We start from the raw sequence: 17931 nt of genomic DNA, 5'->3' as shown, positions 1-17931 counted from the left end.
AGTGTAAAAAAATCAAAATATTGAGAAAATTCCTTTTAAAGTTGTCTAAATGAAGTTCTTAGCAATGCATATTACTAATCAAAAATTAAGTTTACATAACTTTACATAACTTTACATATATCCTAATGATATATGTGGTCCAGGGTCACATTTGAATAATTTTCCCACATTTCTGTAACTCTTCACGCTCTGTTTTTCATTACAAGAGAGCATTCCTTCGTTTTTGAATGTGTTCATCAACATGCCATGATGATAGCAAAGACGGCAGCTTCCTTAAAGAGCAGTGTTGTGGATTTATTTTTGGTGCTTTATGTCTAGTCCTTTGCTTTTGCAGAGGCCACACAGTGCTCCAATGGTCTGATAAGAAGCTGTTTCCTGTTCATAATATGAGACTCTGAGCTTTGAGCAACAGGAGGGATGGATTGAGTTAAAATACAGACTGACGTTCTGTCATAGAGCTGTTATGGGAGAGAGTGAGAAGGAGAGTGTGGTGTCGTCTGTTTGTCTCTGATTACTCATGTCCACATTTCTATCTCTGTCCTCTGGCTGTTGCTCCTCCCTCAGCAGGCCTTGAAAGCTCTGACCGTTACAGCGTGGATGGGGTCAGATAAGACTCTCCCGCTCACATCACGGCCCTGCCTGCTCCGAGGGGCCTGCTCCCTTCAGATTTCACCAGCTCTTGTTATGTTCCTCCTCTCCCGCTTTATTTCCATGCCTCCCCCCCTTTTTTTTTTCGTTTGCTCACTTCGTTTGTTTTTTTCTTTCTGTCGCCTCATCTTGCAGGCCATGCTGTTGATCATTGTTGTGTCTGAGTCAGTTTTGCTCTTGGCTGGTTACCAAAGTTGGTTCAAACCCAACCTGCCTTCATGTCTGGTATCTGTCAATCACTCGGTATCACTAGTTTGCCATTGCTGCACGTGACTCGACGCACGTTTCCTGCGTCCACAGTAAGACAGATCTACTCCCTTTAATCTTGTGAGGGAACTTTAGTATTGAGCCGTGTGTTGTAACCTCACTGAGTTAAAAATAAAAAACAACAGCAGATTTTAATGTGCAAATGTAGTGATTTATGGGTTAATGTTGTGATACTTTTTTTCTTCATATCGTTTCTTCATTCATTTATGCAGAAATACATAAATGCAATTCATACATACAAGGATTTAAAAATATTTAAATACTTTTAAAATTGTTTTAGGATGATTTATTATTGTTTCACTGTATAATTTATTTAAATTAAATCTAATGTTGTTTTGTAATTTTATTAATATTGTATTGTATTCAAATTGTGGGATGATTCCCCCGAAAAATAAGAATTCTTATTAGTATGTTTAAATATATATGTATATATAATTTATTATTAATGTATTAAATGAATATAGGCTATTTTGTGCTTTTTATGATGAGGGAAGGCTAGTTCACGTTGTAAAATGTTATGTGGTGCAACTCCCCAATTAATTAAATGTATAAATAAAATGTATTTAAAAAAATATATTTATTTATTTATTATATAAATTAGTAAGTTTTTATATACAAAAAAACCCAACATAAATATACATGTGTTCATTATTTTAATTTTAGATATATATATAATATATATAAAATTAATATTTTTTGCCTGACTGGCATGAATCCCCTGAAAATAATATTTATAAATTAGCAGGTTTTTATATATGACAAAATAAATAAATAATCAATAAATGTTTTTTATTTGTAACCAAAAAAAAATATATATATATATATATATATATATATATATATATATATATATATATGTATGTGTGTGTGTGTAAATTTTTTTAAATTAAATAAATAAGTACAAGTTTTATTTGTAATAATAATAATAATAATAATAATACAAGTATAATTTTATATATACAATTTATTTATTATATACATTTTATTTTTATTATGGTTTTTTTATATAATATATACATATATATATATATATATATATGTGTGTGTGTGTGTATGTATATTTAATATATTTATGATAAATGAATAATAATAATAATAATACAAGTATAATTTTCTAAATTAAATCTATTATATACATTTTATATTTTTTTACAGAATTTATATATATATATATATATATATATATATATGATAAATAAATATTTGTTTTTATTTGTAATTTTTATCTTATATATATGTATGCTAAATAAATAAATAAATAATTTTTTTTTAATTGTAATAATAATAATACAATTACATTTAAAATGTTATATATACATTTATTATATACATTTTTTGTTATATTTTTTATTTTATATAAGTAATTGTTTTTTATTTGTAATAATAATAATAATAATAAATTACATTTATAATTTTATATAGAAAATGTACTATATACTTTTTTATTATATTTATTTTATTATATTTGTAATAATAATAGTAAAATTACATTTATAATTATATATTATATACTTTTTTTATTATATTTGTAATCATTTTAATAATTTATTAAACTGTAATTAACTGTAATCAACTTTTAGTTTATATTTTTTGAGTCATTAAACTGAAATGTCTTGGAAATTATATTAATACAAATTCCAAACCACATCAAACCAACATAAATATTTCCTTTCTAAAAATGTTTTTATTACATAACTCCTATTCTTTTTGTAATTATATCACTCCTATTCCTATTTCATGTATTTATTATACATGATTTTACAGCGCTGTTTCTGTCAAAAGCATCTGAGTTATGAAATGCAGCATTGCACAAGACTAATCTAACATCAGGACACTCTTGCAATAAAAGCATTCATTTGGTTTCCATATATCTTTAGTTTCTTCATACTGTGGGCATAATCCTCTGAGTGGATTTAAATAATGATTGCCCTTTATCTGGCGTCCCACTCTAATCAGTGTGGTTCGGGCCTTGCTGTGTCATCGCTCTGCTCTTGGCGTGACGTGCCAGCTGTCTATCTCCGTCTTCTCCTCATCTCCAAACCCATAAAACTCACTGACAGGCCCTTTGTTTGAGACACGCCAGTTGCACTCTTAAATATGTGGACCGAGGTCTCGTAAGAAATAAACCGTTCATGTTTTTAGTGCATGACTGCATACGCAAGCAAAAAAAAAAGTATCACTTGTAAATATACTCTAAGGCTCAAACGCATGATTTCCATATACTGAGAAACTTAAAATCAATATTATTTTTTGCTTCTGCAACAAGATGAGAGACTCAACCAAACATGTTTTAAAGTAAACACGCTTCTCTGCACGATTTGATTTCTGTGTTTGTTTTATGTTTTATACTTTTACAGTCTTCAGAAACCTATTGTAGGAGCTTTTATTGCTTTTGGAAACAGATGTGTTTTAAATAACGCACAGAAAAGCAGTGTATAAAAGTTCGTTCGAAAAATAACAAAGCGGGTTTTTCCAAAGCGCCATGTTTTTTGTCATGTCTCCATGCTCTGCTTCACCAATCAGACAGTTTAATAGAAAGCTCAAGTCTTTATTTTCATGATAATTTTCATTTTCGATAGTCCTTTCTGTGATAAGGTCTCTGCTTTGGCTCACACCGTCGCCTGCTACTTTGCCTCAGGCAAGCGCAGTCAGAGTGTTTTGCATATCTGCTCATTTGTTAAGCAAATCTTTCTCCTTCAAACTTTTTTCTTTATCCCTCCCTGTTTTTTCCCTTTCGCTCTACCACTCTGTTTTTGTAATCTTGAAAGATGTTCTGACCTCTTGTAATTTTCTTGTTCATATGATGTATCTGTGCTTGTGTGGTATTGGTGTTATGTTGTGCGGATGCATTGGTTCAAAGCGGATGTTTTACCATTGTTTATATGTCTGGACTGAGGTGCACTATAGGTCAAATTTCTCTTTTTGCCTGCGGGCTTCAACAGCTTTTGGCAGCAGACCCACTTAAGGTTTTTTTATGATAATGGCCTGTCCAAAATATCTGAAAGCTCATCTCTGTATTGTTCCTCTATATTAATTCTAAATCAACTGTTTTGACAAATACAAAACAGCTGCCGAAGCTAAGTAAATTTAACATATGGTGTGTATGATTCGTTGGAATATATTAAACGATTTAAATTAAACTTTAGACATGCTTAATTTATTTCTCATGATATTGTAAACAAGGCGATATATTGTGATATTTCTTATTTTATGAATAGGACATCATTTTAGGAAAGCTGTAATTAAAAACATCACCATATGCAAACCATTCAATGTTACTGAATCACTTTTTGTGCAGTATGAGTAAAGGGGGAAAATAAAGTGCTTGCAAGATTCTTTAGTTATTAAATGTGTAAAATGTAAGCTTTTATAAACAGACCATATATATTTTTAGACCCTGCTTTACAATTTAAGTTTACAATTGTAACCATGTCAGATCATTTTGATCTAAACTTAAGAATTACATATGTTTAATATCAATAAAAAATAAAGTGCTTACAGGATTCCTAAAGAAAACATCAGAATTGTAAAACAATAAAATAAATACAGATATTGGACATTCTAAGGGGCCGTTCACATATCGCGTCTTTTGCGCGCTCGAATTCGTTATTTCAAATGCAGCCGCGCGGCAGCCGCACTCATAACGGAAGTGACGCGACGAGCTCGTTTTTTTTACATTTTTTTGAGAATCAATACAGTATCGCCAAACAAAATATCGCGATACACACTTGTATCGATATTTTCTTACACCCCTAAAATGTTTACTGTAGGAGCTTCTTCGAAACGGATAGTTCTGGTCCTGACTTCTGATTGGCCAATAACTGCTATGCACAACACAATATCGTTTCAACAGCGGTGTGTTAAAAGCATCACATTTTATCCGGGTAGTGAATGTAAGTTTGCTGTCTGTTATGGAAGCCCATCAGAATTGCAAGATACAGTGTTTTGTATATCACAATGTTGACATTTTTTTCTTAGTTATATATCTCGCATTTCTTTTTTTTTTTCAGAATTGCATTATCTAAACTTGCAATTGCAAACTGTAAAGTCAAAATTGCGAGATGTAAACTCGAATTTCAGATTTGTTTCTGGCAAATGCAAGTTTGTATCTCACAATTTTGACTTTTTTTTTCAAAATTATTAGATACAAACATAATTGCAAATGACAAAAGTTAGAATTGCGACGTAAACTCAGTTTTCACTTTTTTTCTCGCAAATGCGAGTATGTATCTCACAATTTTGACTTTTTGCAATTGCAAAAGTTTATATCTTGGCGATTCTATTTTTCTTTAAATTGTGTAATATAAATTTGCAGTTGCGAAAATTCTTGCAGTTCTGACTTTATTTGCAAATGCAAGTTTGTATCTCACAATTTATTTTGACACTTTTTCTCGCAATAGAAAGTTATATCTCATAATTGCGAGTTATGAAGTCAAAATTGCGAGATATAAACTCGCAACTCTGACAGTTTTTACAGTTTATCTTGCAATTCGGATGTGTTTTTCTCAGAACTTTTTTTCTCGCTAATGCGAGTTTGTACCTAACGATTTTGACTTTTTTCTCGCAAATGCAAGTTACATCTCGTAATTCTGACATTTTTCTCAGAATTGCATGATATAAACTCACAATTGTAAGTTGTAAACTCAGATTTGCAAGATATAAACTTGCCATTCTGACTTTTTTTCTCGCAAATGCGAGTTTGGATCACAATTTTTACTTTTTCATTAAAATTGCAAGTTTATATCTCACAATACTGATGTTTTTTTCACAGAATTGCATGATAGAAACTCACAGTTGGGAGTCATAAAGTCAGAATTGCAAGATATAAACTCGCAACTCTGACTTTTCTTCTCGCAGTTTTTCTTGCAATAACGATTTATAAAGTCCAGTTTCGCAGAGGAAAAAAGACTGATATGTTCTCAGAAGTATGAGTTATATTTCTAAATTGACTTAGTAACTTGCAGTTGCGATTTTATATCATGCAATTCTGAGAAAAAAGTCAAAATATTACACAATTCTGTTCATTTCTCAGAATTGCAAATGATGTGTCAATTCCAAGAAAAGAAAGTTGTAATTGTGAGATAAAAAGTTGCAATTACCTTTGTATTTTTTATTCAGTGGCAGAAATGGGCTTCCATAGTCTGTAACCTTAATCTTATTTGATCAAATCAAAAGACATTATATCGCAAAATAATATCAAGAAACCATGTCTTTCTAGCAAGTTGTCATCATGTGTAAAAACAAACATACTGTGAGACTGCTAACAGCCGGTTTAATTTAGTGAATCGTTCAAATGACTCACCAAAGAATCTTTTGCTGTCAGAGTGGTTACTGACTCATTTGATTGACTGACTTTACTGAACTGCTAAATGAGTGATATCCATCTTCAAATCATTTTTTTTTCAATGGCTCTGCTTCAAACTGTTTAACTATGTTAAGTCACTTATATAATATCACTGTAATTCATATGACAGTTTGGTTAACAATACACAATATTTCGTGTTTTACACAACATTAAAAATGAGTACATGTATTCAGTAAGGCTGCATTAAAGTGATCAAAAGTGGCAGTAAAGGCATTTATAATTTATAATGTTGCATTTATAAAGAATTCAGGGTAAAAAAATAAAAACTGTTTCTAACACTGATCATAAAAAAGCACAAAATCAAAATGAGTTATGACGGATCACTAAAGACTGGAGTAATGATGCTGAAAATTCAGCTTTTCCATCTCAGGAATAAATTACATTTTAAAGTATATTGAATGAGAAGTAAGTTATTTTAAATTGTAATAATATTTCACAATATTACTGAATTTATTGTATTTTTCAGCCTTGGTTACAGTCTCCCATGTTGAAATAATGAGTAGGTGTGTCTCCATATGCAGTTACGTAAGGCATAACTGGAGCAGTAGGTACTAAAACCAGTTTAAATTTTCATAATCAGAAATTACTGTTAGTGCACTGTTGCGTGAATGATGGACAAACAGTTTTCTGATTTACAAAATCATACAAAATCAACACGTGCGACAGAAAAAGAGGAAGTGGAACTCAGGTGAGCACTTGCCCCTTCATTTCCCCTTTCTCCCTTCAAGGCTACATGTCACCCCACCCTCTCCTCTTAGTCCTAAAATCCTGTTTGCTCATGCATTGTCTGTCATCCAAATCTGACAGCGATTGGCTCCCTGAGCAAGATTGTGATTTGCTGTTGGATTTACTGCCTAGTTCCAGGATGCGGCTGTAACTGTCCTCGGTGTGACTCAGACCCTGTAGCTGAGGTAACAAAAAGAATCATTTGCATGGGCACCACAGATTTGTTTACCAACTGTTACTAGAGATGCACTGTCTGTTTCCACCTCGATATGGACACTGATTTCTGTTCCTAACTTTTATGGCAGGTGAGCAGGTGTGCAGGGTGCAAATGGGGAACAGGTCGGCAGTGGAAGTGATGAGATTTCTGACCAACTTTCTTCATCTTTTTTCCCAGTAAGTTCCTCTTTGCAGAATAACCGCACTCGACAGTGTTTTGTGATTAGGCACGGCCCAGGCTTCGGCGTTCTGAGGGAACCACATGCGAGGTGTGTGATGTGTGGTTTGTGATACAGCACAGTGCAGACTGATTGGATTTTCCTAACTGTCTGTTTTGTTTGAGAGGGGCGGTGTGCGCAAAGCTGTGTCAGTAGGAATTTGTTTGGCAAAGCAGCTTGAACTCCGCTGATGGGAGTGACCTGAGAAGCAGACGTCAGTAAATCTCTGAGTTTTCTTAGGCAAAATGTTTGCACAACTAAGACTAAGGAGTCCCAGTTGGTCAAAGTTTAATATAAATAAAAATTTCTTTGTTTCACCACATTGCCTTTCCCCGCCAAACTCAGGCCCAGAAGGTCCGTTCATTGAGTCGTGTGAAGTTTACAAACCTGCCAGGCGGGAGATTTGCATGTAGAGTTCCAGGTACCTATTTGAATGAAGCTTTATCTCCAGTCACACCAGAGATTTCACACAGCCTCTGGCAGTGTGCAGAACCATCGGCAGGGCCAACGGAACTGTGTATCCGGATCCTCGACAGGGCGGAGACACAAGAAGACAAACACAGCAAAGCCTTGTTTGCTGACTCTTCTCATTTTTCACTGTACCAAGACTGATTTTTTACACATTTACAGTAATGCGCACACCTCCCCCTTCTCTTTATCTGGCAGCTAGATTTAAACTCCACTTTTATGAATTATTGATCAGGCACTCATTTCAAACAGGATTATTTATTCTGAGACGAGTTTCTATAAATAACACAAGACAAAAAAAATCGAAAAATCTAAAAAAACAATCTTTTCACTGCATTTAAAAAGCAAGTTTAGAAATAAAGAAATATGGCTGGACTCCTTCATGGGGCACTAGCTGACATGTGGTTATGATTTAATAGTTAAAACGGACATTTGCTGGACTTCTTATGTGTCAGATTACAGTTTCAGTGAATTACTAGATACAATAAAGAAAGTATTTTGAAGTCAATTAAAAGGTCTTAAAAGGAAAATCATTTACTCACCTCAAGTTGTTTCTTCTGATATTTTAAAAATCTCTGTGTCATTTGAGACCTCTTTGACTTTCATTGTATTTTATATTATTTGTTTTATATTATATAGCATTTTCTATTTTATGATGTGCTTATATATGTATGTCATATATATATATATATATATATATATATATATATATATATATATTTCTAGAAATATTTTACTTTTGAACAGTAAGATTTATGTTTTTAAAGAAGTCTCTTTTGCTCACCAAGTTTGCATTTATTTGATCCAAAGTACAGCAAAAACAGTAAAATTCGGAAATATTTTTACTATTTAAAATAACAAATAACTATTTGAATAAATTTTAAAATGTAATTTATTCCTGCGATCAAGTCAAAAAAAAAATTCAGCATCATTATTCCAGTTTTTGATGCACCATCCTTCGGAAATCATTCTAATATGCTGATTTCTTGTTCAAGAAATATTATTATAATTTTTTTTTTTCAGGATTTGATGAATGGAAAGATCCAAAGATCAGCATTTATCTGAAATAAAAAGCAACTTTTGTAACATTATACACTATACTATTCAAAAGCTTGGAGCCAGTATGATGTTTTTTGTTTTTTTTTTGGAAAAAAATGATTTTATTTACTTCTATTTAGCAAGGATTCTTTAAATTGATCAAAAATGATGATGAAGACATTTATAATTTTACTAAAGATTTCTATGCTTTAAATACTGTTCTTCCGAATTGTCTCTTCATCAAAGAAACCTGAAAAAATTCTGTTTTCAACATAATAATAATAATAATAATAATAATAATAATAATAATAATAAATGTTTTTTTGAACAGCAAATTAGAATATTAAAATTATTTCTGAAGGATCTTGTGACTGGAGTAATGATGCTAAAAATTCAGTTTTAAAATCACAACATTTTAAAATATATTTAAATAGAGAACAGTTATTTTAAATAGTAAAAATATTTCAAAATTGTGTTTTTGCTGTACTTTGGATCAAATAAGTGCAGGCTTGGTGAGCAGAAGAAAAATCTTACTGTTCAAAAACTTTTGACTGATTCTGCATAGCTTTAATTTAATTTAATTTTAGTACTTCAAATGACTTAATTTATGTATTTCTCTGTATTTTTTTAAAAGCTTTTCATCTAATATTTAATTATTTGATTCCAGATTTGTTTCAATTACCAAACATTATTTTTAATAATACGCTTAGTTTTAATTTAACAATAACAAAATTGTTTGGAACAACGTGAGGGTGAGTAAATGATGATAGAATATTATTTCTGGTTAAACACAAGTCTACTTAGAGAAACACATTCCTCTGAAGCAACAGTCTCTTTTCCAGTCTTCATTTCCAGTCTTCATTTCCTCCACGCTGTCTGATGCCAACCTCCGTTATTTAAGGCTGTGCTGGCTCTCGTGGTGTCTGCGAAGATCTACCTTCCTCTGGAAGCCTTTGGAACAGATCTCGCAGCCGAACGGCTTGAATCCGGTGTGTTTGCGGCTGTGTGTGATGAGGTTGGAGCTCTGGCTGAAGGCCTTGCCACACACCTGGCATTTGTGAGGTTTTTCACCTGTAAACAAACATAGCATTTCAAAAAAAAGGTCAATTGAAACCCATTTTAATCTTTATATAAACACTGGCGAATCTTTCTTGGATTTGCGTGCCACCCAGATTTGTTCTGTTTTCCAACACAGGAGTGGCTGTCTGCTACATGCAAAGTTAAATTTCCAAGAGGTACAGGAAAGCAGGAAGACCAGCTATGCAAATCAAGACAGTATTTGTTTAATCTTCTTTTCTTGATTTATCTGTAGCTGTGCCGCTCTTGGAAACACACCCTCGAAAGCCAACTTCAGCATCTGTAGTGTTCAGCAAATTCAGTTGTAATGATTTACATGGAAAGAGTGTATAAAGATAACATGTATTTCCAAATAACATGGGAAGAGTTTTGGGGAAACTGTTATTGAGGTGGCATTAACTGCATGTGTTCTTTATCACGGCCACAGATCTCTTTTCAACACTCAGTCACACACCGTGGCGTCTCACCTGTATGGATGTAGGTGTGTTTCTTCATATCGGATTTCTGATGGAATCTTTTCCCACAGTACTGGCAGGGGTACGGCCGTGTGTCCGAGTGGATCAGCAGGTGAGTGGATAACGTTGAGGAGCGTTTGAAGGTCTTTCCGCACATCTTGCACTCAAAACTTCGTTCCTTTAAACACAACGGCAAAATGTTTTTTTTTGATAGTCATTATCTAAATGGCAGCTATGATGATCGTGAATGCTAAAGCAGTATAGCTAACTGGATCAGTATGGTTTGTTCTTACCTGAGAGTGGACGTTCATGTGTTGCTCTAAGCTAACAGCGTGGCCAAAGCTCTTTCTGCAGATGCTGCATCCAAAGGGACGTGTGCCACTGTGAGAGCGCCTGACGTGAACCTCCAGCCCATGAGGGGTGGAAAACACCTGGAGAAGAGGACAGAAAACAGCGATGAATTTGAGATATTTATTTTTTTATTTATTGTTACTTATATATGTTTTGTTAATTTAGATTTTTTTTAATTACAGAATCTACTTTTATCATTATAGTTTATTAATAAATAAATTATATTTTTTATAAATAAAATAAAAATATATTTATATATAATATTTATATATAAATCTATATTTTTTTATATATATATATATATATATTACAGTAATGTATAATTTATTTGAACCTGAGACAATATTTATGTATCAGTATTTATTTATATATAAAATTATATTTTATTGTATTATATTTTTTTCTTATAAATTTAATTTTAAAAAATCACATTTTATCATTATAAATGATAACTCATAACACACACTAAATCATAACACACACACATAATTATATATATATATATATATAAAGAATTATATTTATATTCTTTTTATTTATAAAAAAAATTATAAACAAATAAATTATTATTTGGAAACAAAAAAAGCTATAACATTTATATTAATTGAATAATTAGGTTTTTTTAGTCCCTCATATATATTTTTCTTATAATTGTAATTTAGAAAAATCTAATTGTATAATTTTGATTATAAATATATATGTTATTTTATATATAATATTACAGTATATGTAAAATATATATTTTTTGTCACACACCTTGCATATATATTTAAATAAAATATAACATTTATATTAGATTTTTTTAAATTACAAAACTAATTAATTATTTAATTATTTATAAATAAATAAAAAAATATATATATATAGCTTTTTTTGTTTCTATATATATATATATATATATATATATTTACATTTATATGTGCGTGTGTGTATATATATATATAAGATTTATTAATTACAATTAATTTTTTTATTATATATAATATATTATATATATATATATATATTAATTTAATGTAATATATATTGTTAATTTAGATTTTTTAATTACAAAATCTAATTGTATTATTTATATTTTATTTATAAATAAATTAAAAATATAATTTTTTAAAAAGAATATTAAGAATCACACATGGAATGAAAATGATATATATGTGTGTGTGTATAATTTATTTGAAGCTGAGACAATATTTATGTTACTATTTATAGAAAAATATATTACATATTATATTTTGTATTGTATTGTGTATTATATTTTTTCTTAGAATTTTAATTTAAAAAAATCTAATTTTATAATTTTTATATATTATAAATAAATGCATTGTATGTATGTAAAGAATTGTATTCTTTTTAAAATCATGAACAAATAGATAATTTATTTGGAAACAAAAAAAAAACTATAAAATTGAATAATAATATAATCAAAATAATAATAATATAGGCTTAATCATTAAAAAAATACAAAATAAAAAATATGCATAAAAATAAATGTGTTTTTGATCTATAATTAAATATATTTAACCTTATCACAGGTAATGCAGTGGTAGGTGTTAGACGTGGGTGAGTAGTGTGTGCTGCAATCCAGCGGTTGTGACGGCTCAGAGCTCTGCTTCAGATGAGCTCCGTACAGGCTGCTGGCGTGCTGCAGGAGTGATGGAGAGAAGCCCATCTGCCTGAAGTCATATGTTGCAGGAACATGATCCCAGGTATAAGAGCTCTTGTAGTAGGGAGGGAACTCTGCCAGCTGAGGCTCTGTTAGAGGTAGAGCGGAAACATTAAGATTGCTATTGTTATTGTGTCTAAATCTGCCTTAGAGATATCACATCATACTTTACATAACAAGATGTTCAGATATTACTCTATTTTTACATAACAGACATGTTCAGATATTTATACCAGTGCTCAGACTCTCACCCGATATGTAAAACGGTCGTCTGGTTGTAACAGGCAGCTCAGGTAGAGATGGTATTGGGCAGTCGGGCTCTCGCTCACACTTGATGAAGTCATACGGGTCTCTGTGGGACGGCCGAGTGACCGAATCTACCTGGGGCCGCTCTGGGGAATCACATTCCTTTGGTTCCAAAGGGACCAGCGCTGGGACTAAAAAAAAAGAAAAAATACATCACAAAAATGCATGTTGTATGATGTTGCAGCACAACAATAATTAAAATTAAATTAATAATAATAATAAAAAAAAATTCTTTTAGACATAACATTCCAAAAAAGGCTTTCATGGAACAGAAATCAAAGAAGTTCTTAAAAGAACATTTTAAAAATCTATAAAGAACCTTTTGTGCAGTGCAAAGGTTCTATGGATGTTAAAGTTTCTTTCATTTAAGCTTCAAATGTAAGCTTGTGCTGTTTTCAAAAAGAAATCCCACTGTTTTATATTTTGTTTTCTAATGCAATGATGTGATGCAAACACATTAATATATTTTTAACACTCGGTTAACTATCCAAATAATTTTTTATGATCACTTTAAAAAGACTATTTATGCAGTTAAATGGAGGTGTTTAAATGAACAGCGTTGACAGCATTAAACAGACAGATCTGAGATTGTTCCTCACACTTAATTACATGATTACATTTTCTCCAAATGAAGCCTATAGAGAGCAGTTATGATCCAGTGACAGGACTGCTCTCTTGTTTGAATAGGGCTAGTTTGCATATTTGTAACATCCAGCCTAACTGCTCAACTGCTTACGGACTTCCATGGAATACAACCTATTGAGCTACCTTCGTAAACAGCACGAGGCTCAAAATGCTGTCTTAAGTAAGCAGCTGTCAAGGTTTTAGACACAGCCCTAGAATCAAATAACAGTCAGCCTGAGGCTGAGGCACCATCAGCAAACAGCAATCTGACAGGTGCTCAGCACATCCACTCACAACTCACTCCAGACAAATCATTTATTTACCCCACAGAGGAGAATTAGAGATTCATAATTATGTAAATCCACATAAAGCATACAAAGACCAAGAAGATTTTAATTATACATCATTACTGTGGATTGTTCATCTCATGAACACCATATGTCAGACAGGTGAATTTGGAGGTAAAGGAAAAATGCAATAGCTTAAACTATAATAAAAATAAAAACTATCGAGCATTTAAGTATAAATTCAGTAATGCTAAAATAATGGCACTTACTTGTTTTGGGTGTTGGGTCCGGGAGTTTCTGTTCAGTTTGCTCGGTGTCGATGGGTCGGTGCACATTGTGCGACTTTTTACTTTTCACCAAAAACGATCGTGGCATGATGATTCTGTAAAATTGAGATTTGTTTACTGATACTTTCATTTTCATATCTGTTATGGTCAACATGTCTGTGAGCTTTTACAAACTTATAGAATAACGAAACTTTAAAATGATTCAACTACGTAATTACAATAACAGTAGTCATTTCTATATCACATTAAAAACAACAACGAAACTCAAAGGGCTTGACATTAGAGTATTTTCCTTTCTATACTAAAAAATGAAATGACCAAATAAAATGAAAATCTTAGACAGTTATTGCATGCTGCAATATTTGGTGTTGCTGTTGTTTTGAAAATTTCAGTCAAACTTTGTTTCAAAACAAATTTTGTAACATATGTTATGCTAATTTAAATATAGGCCACCAAATAACTGTTCAGTATTAAATCTAAATAGAAAAGCAATGCTAATAATAAAACTTTTAAATAACTGGCTTTAATTGAAAATGCATTATATATAAAAACAGCTTACCTGAAAAACCCCCTAAAAAACTTGGTGTTTAAAGTCCTTTGATTGTTTGAGTGGCAAACTTGGTGTCGGAAAGTGCCGGGAAATCCGTTGTGATGTTTAGAAACTTAAGCACTGCATCGCTGTGAGTTGGTTGCGTTGAGTTTTTTCAGCTCCCCTCCCTGATTTTCAATCCGATAATTCTGCGGTGGAATCTGACTGAGCTTTCGACCAATTACAGACAGAGCAGGTGCGACATTTGCCTACTAAACGCAAACTTAAACATCCTGGTCTCGGCGCTCTTCTCCAGAATGATTTAACAACATATTTAACATATTTTGACAATTACTACGCCCTAGTTATTACCTATAAATGATAGATGCAATATTCGTTTGCATTTTTATGTATTTTTACATCTATTTATTATTATTATTATTATTAGCACACATCTCTACTGCTGAGACATTTAAACTGTTAACTGTTCAACCGAGCAATGCATTAAAAGTTAGAGATATTTTGCAAAACATTTTTGATATTTTTGTTCAAATGATCTGCTGTCACTTTAGTAGTTCATCATCACTGTTATGGTTGACCTGTTGATTTATCCGCTGTAGAACAGCTAGCGGGCTTAAAACATAAAACCAGTAAACCAGCAACAAACTTTGCTTGAACGTACCCCTCAAAATACACACCAAACCTGTAATGTTGGTATCTTCGAATGTTTGCCTACTTTTATTTGCACAGTTGTGTTTTGGTCGCAGCCTTAGGCGTTTTTTTATGAGATCTTTGATTATTAAAAACACAACTAAGCAATTAACGCATTGTTTGTAAAACGAAGCGCTGGAGGAGTTTTAGATATTTATTTACTGAGGGTCTGTAATCCAAGTGCGTTTTGCTCCATTCAGCATTTATTTAAAGATTACCTGAGGTCAGTTTTATTGCACTGTGCGCGTATTATGCAGTCGGGTAATGTATTTAATGTGCGCCCTCGTGTGGATTGGTGGTGAATTGCGGCGCATCTTTAGGTGACCGTTCAAAATATAATTACATTTTGTGCTGCATTCTTTCTTTTCTTCATCTTTTGTGAATGTAGGATACAGAACTTTTACTGAAAGCCCTAACTTGCGTCAAGTAGATTTAAGGTCATTAGTAAACATTCGCTATTTTGACAGGCTGGTTCACGCAAACCGCACATTCTGTGATAGTAGGTACTATATTTTCGCTGTCGTAAAGAAGTCAATATAGAGTCTTTTACCATGTTTTGCCGTCGAGCAGAGTGGCGCAGCGGAAGCGTGCTGGGCCCATAACCCAGAGGTCGATGGATCGAAACCATCCTCTGCTAGACTCTTTTCTTTCGCAATGTGTCATGATTTAAACTGACAGCTTGTAATCTCAAATTTAATATAGCCATTGCAACCGGGTCATTATTCTTAGCTAAGACTAAAACCGTGACAACACTGGTTTTGTGAACTAAAATAATTATAAAAGAGCTGAATAACTAAAAATATCATTTTATTTCAGCTTCTTGCTACAGAAACACGTTTAATTTTAATTTAGTTTAATAAAAAATAACAAAACTACAGTTCCAGACATCTCTTCTGCTCACCAAGCCTGCATTTATATGATCCAAAGTATGGCAAAAACTGTAATATTGTGAAATATTTTTACTATTTAATATAACTGCTTTCTATTTGAATATATTTTAAAATATAATTTATTCCTGTGATCAAAGCTAAATTTTGAGCTTCATTAGGGCAGTCTTCGGTGTCACATGATCCTTCAGAAATCATCCTCTAATAGATCCAAAGATCAGCATTTATCAGAAATAAAAAGCACATTATACGCTATACCATTCAAAAGCTTTAAGTCAGTATATATATATATATATATATATATATATATATATACACTACCGTTCAAAAGTTTGGGGTCAGTACATTTTTATTGTTTTTTTTTTTTTTTTTTTTTTTTTTTAAGAAATTAATACTTTTATTCACCAAGGATGTATTAAGTTAATAATTAAAAGTTTATTAAAAGTTAATAATAAAAAATTTACATTGTTATAAAAAATTTATATTTTGAATAAACACTGTACTTTTTAAACTTGTTATTCATGAAAGAATCCTGAAAAAAAAAATCACAGTTTCCAAAAAATATTTGGCAGCACAGCTGTTGATATTATCCAACATTGATCATTCTAATAATAAATCCGCATATTAGAATGATTTATGAAGGATCATGTGACACTTAAGACTGGAGTAACAGCTGATAAAAATTCAGCTTTTCATCACAGGAATAAATTCTATTTTAAAGTATGTTAAAATAAAAAAACATTATTTTATATTGTAAAAACATTTTGCAATATTACTGTTTTTTTTCTATATTTTTAATCAAATAAATGCAGCCTTGATGAGCATAAGAGACTTCTTTAAAGACTATTACAAGTCTTACTGACCCCAAACTTTTGAACGGTAGTGTGTATATATATATATATATATATATATGAAGAGTTCAGATGCAAAACCAGCTAAATCCATCTGACGTCTTTCTTTAAAAAATGCATTTTTATCAGGCTCAGATGTATAGGTTTCTATGTAAGGACTGGTACTTCTGATTGGGTTGAGGCTGGTATTTTAGCGAGTTTGAAGAAAAGTATTTGATGGACATAAAATATGTGTCGAGAGCATTCACTCATTGTCATTATCTCATCTTTTGACCGAGATGGCTTTTAGCTGGTTTTGCATTTGAACTCTTCATATATATATATTATTTTTTTGGAAAGAAATTATAGAAATTAACACTTTTATTTCACGAGGATGCTTTAAATTGTTCAGAAACAATGATAATGACATTTATAATGTTACAAAAGATAGTTATTTCAGGTAAATGCTGTTCTTCTGAACTTTCTGTCCATTTGAAACCTGAAAAATTTTACTCAGCTGTTTTCAACATTATAATAATAATACATTTTTTAAAATTAATTAATTAATTAATTTTATTTTATTGCAAAAAATTATAATGATTTCTGAATGATCATGTGACTGGAGTAATGATGCTAAAAATTCAGCTTTGAAATAACAGGAATAAATTGCATTTTAAAAATATTAAAATAGAACAAAGTTAGTTTAAATAGTAAAATATTTCAAAAATTTGACTGTTTTTGCTGTCCTTTATATCAAATAAATGCAGGCTTGGTGAGCAGAAGAGACTTCTTTTAAAAAAACATTAAAAATCTTACTGTTCATAAACTTTTGACTGGTAGCGTATATAGACATTCAATAAAAAAATAAAAACTACAATAACAAAACCACACCACAACATTACTAAAACTAAAATAACTAAGAATGAACTAAAATGTAATATAAAAAAACAATCCAAAATAAGAAAACTACTATTTCAA

At 31.3% G+C, this 17931-nt stretch overlaps 1 protein-coding gene and 1 non-coding gene across 2 annotated transcripts; one reads left to right on the top strand and one right to left on the bottom strand.

Moving 5' to 3' along the window:
- Positions 1-8595: 8595 nt before the first annotated feature.
- Positions 8596-14814, bottom strand: gfi1b (growth factor independent 1B transcription repressor). Its single transcript, XM_051093432.1, has 7 exons — positions 14556-14814; positions 13979-14091; positions 12744-12929; positions 12352-12581; positions 10772-10909; positions 10491-10656; positions 8596-10017 (listed from the first exon to the last, which is right to left on the bottom strand). The coding sequence occupies exons 2-7, from the start codon at positions 14082-14084 to the stop codon at positions 9839-9841; spliced, it is 1005 nt and encodes a 334-aa protein (XP_050949389.1). The 5' UTR covers positions 14085-14091; positions 14556-14814; the 3' UTR covers positions 8596-9838.
- Positions 14815-15801: 987 nt separating this feature from the next.
- On the top strand, positions 15802-15873 carry trnam-cau (transfer RNA methionine (anticodon CAU)). The gene has a single exon. It is a non-coding gene; the product is annotated as a tRNA-Met (tRNA).
- Positions 15874-17931: the final 2058 nt, after the last annotated feature.

This window comes from Labeo rohita, chromosome 21 (assembly GCF_022985175.1).
Source record: "Labeo rohita strain BAU-BD-2019 chromosome 21, IGBB_LRoh.1.0, whole genome shotgun sequence".
Classification (NCBI taxonomy): Eukaryota; Metazoa; Chordata; class Actinopteri; order Cypriniformes; family Cyprinidae; genus Labeo; species Labeo rohita.
This window is presented reverse-complemented; position numbering and strand designations above follow the sequence as displayed.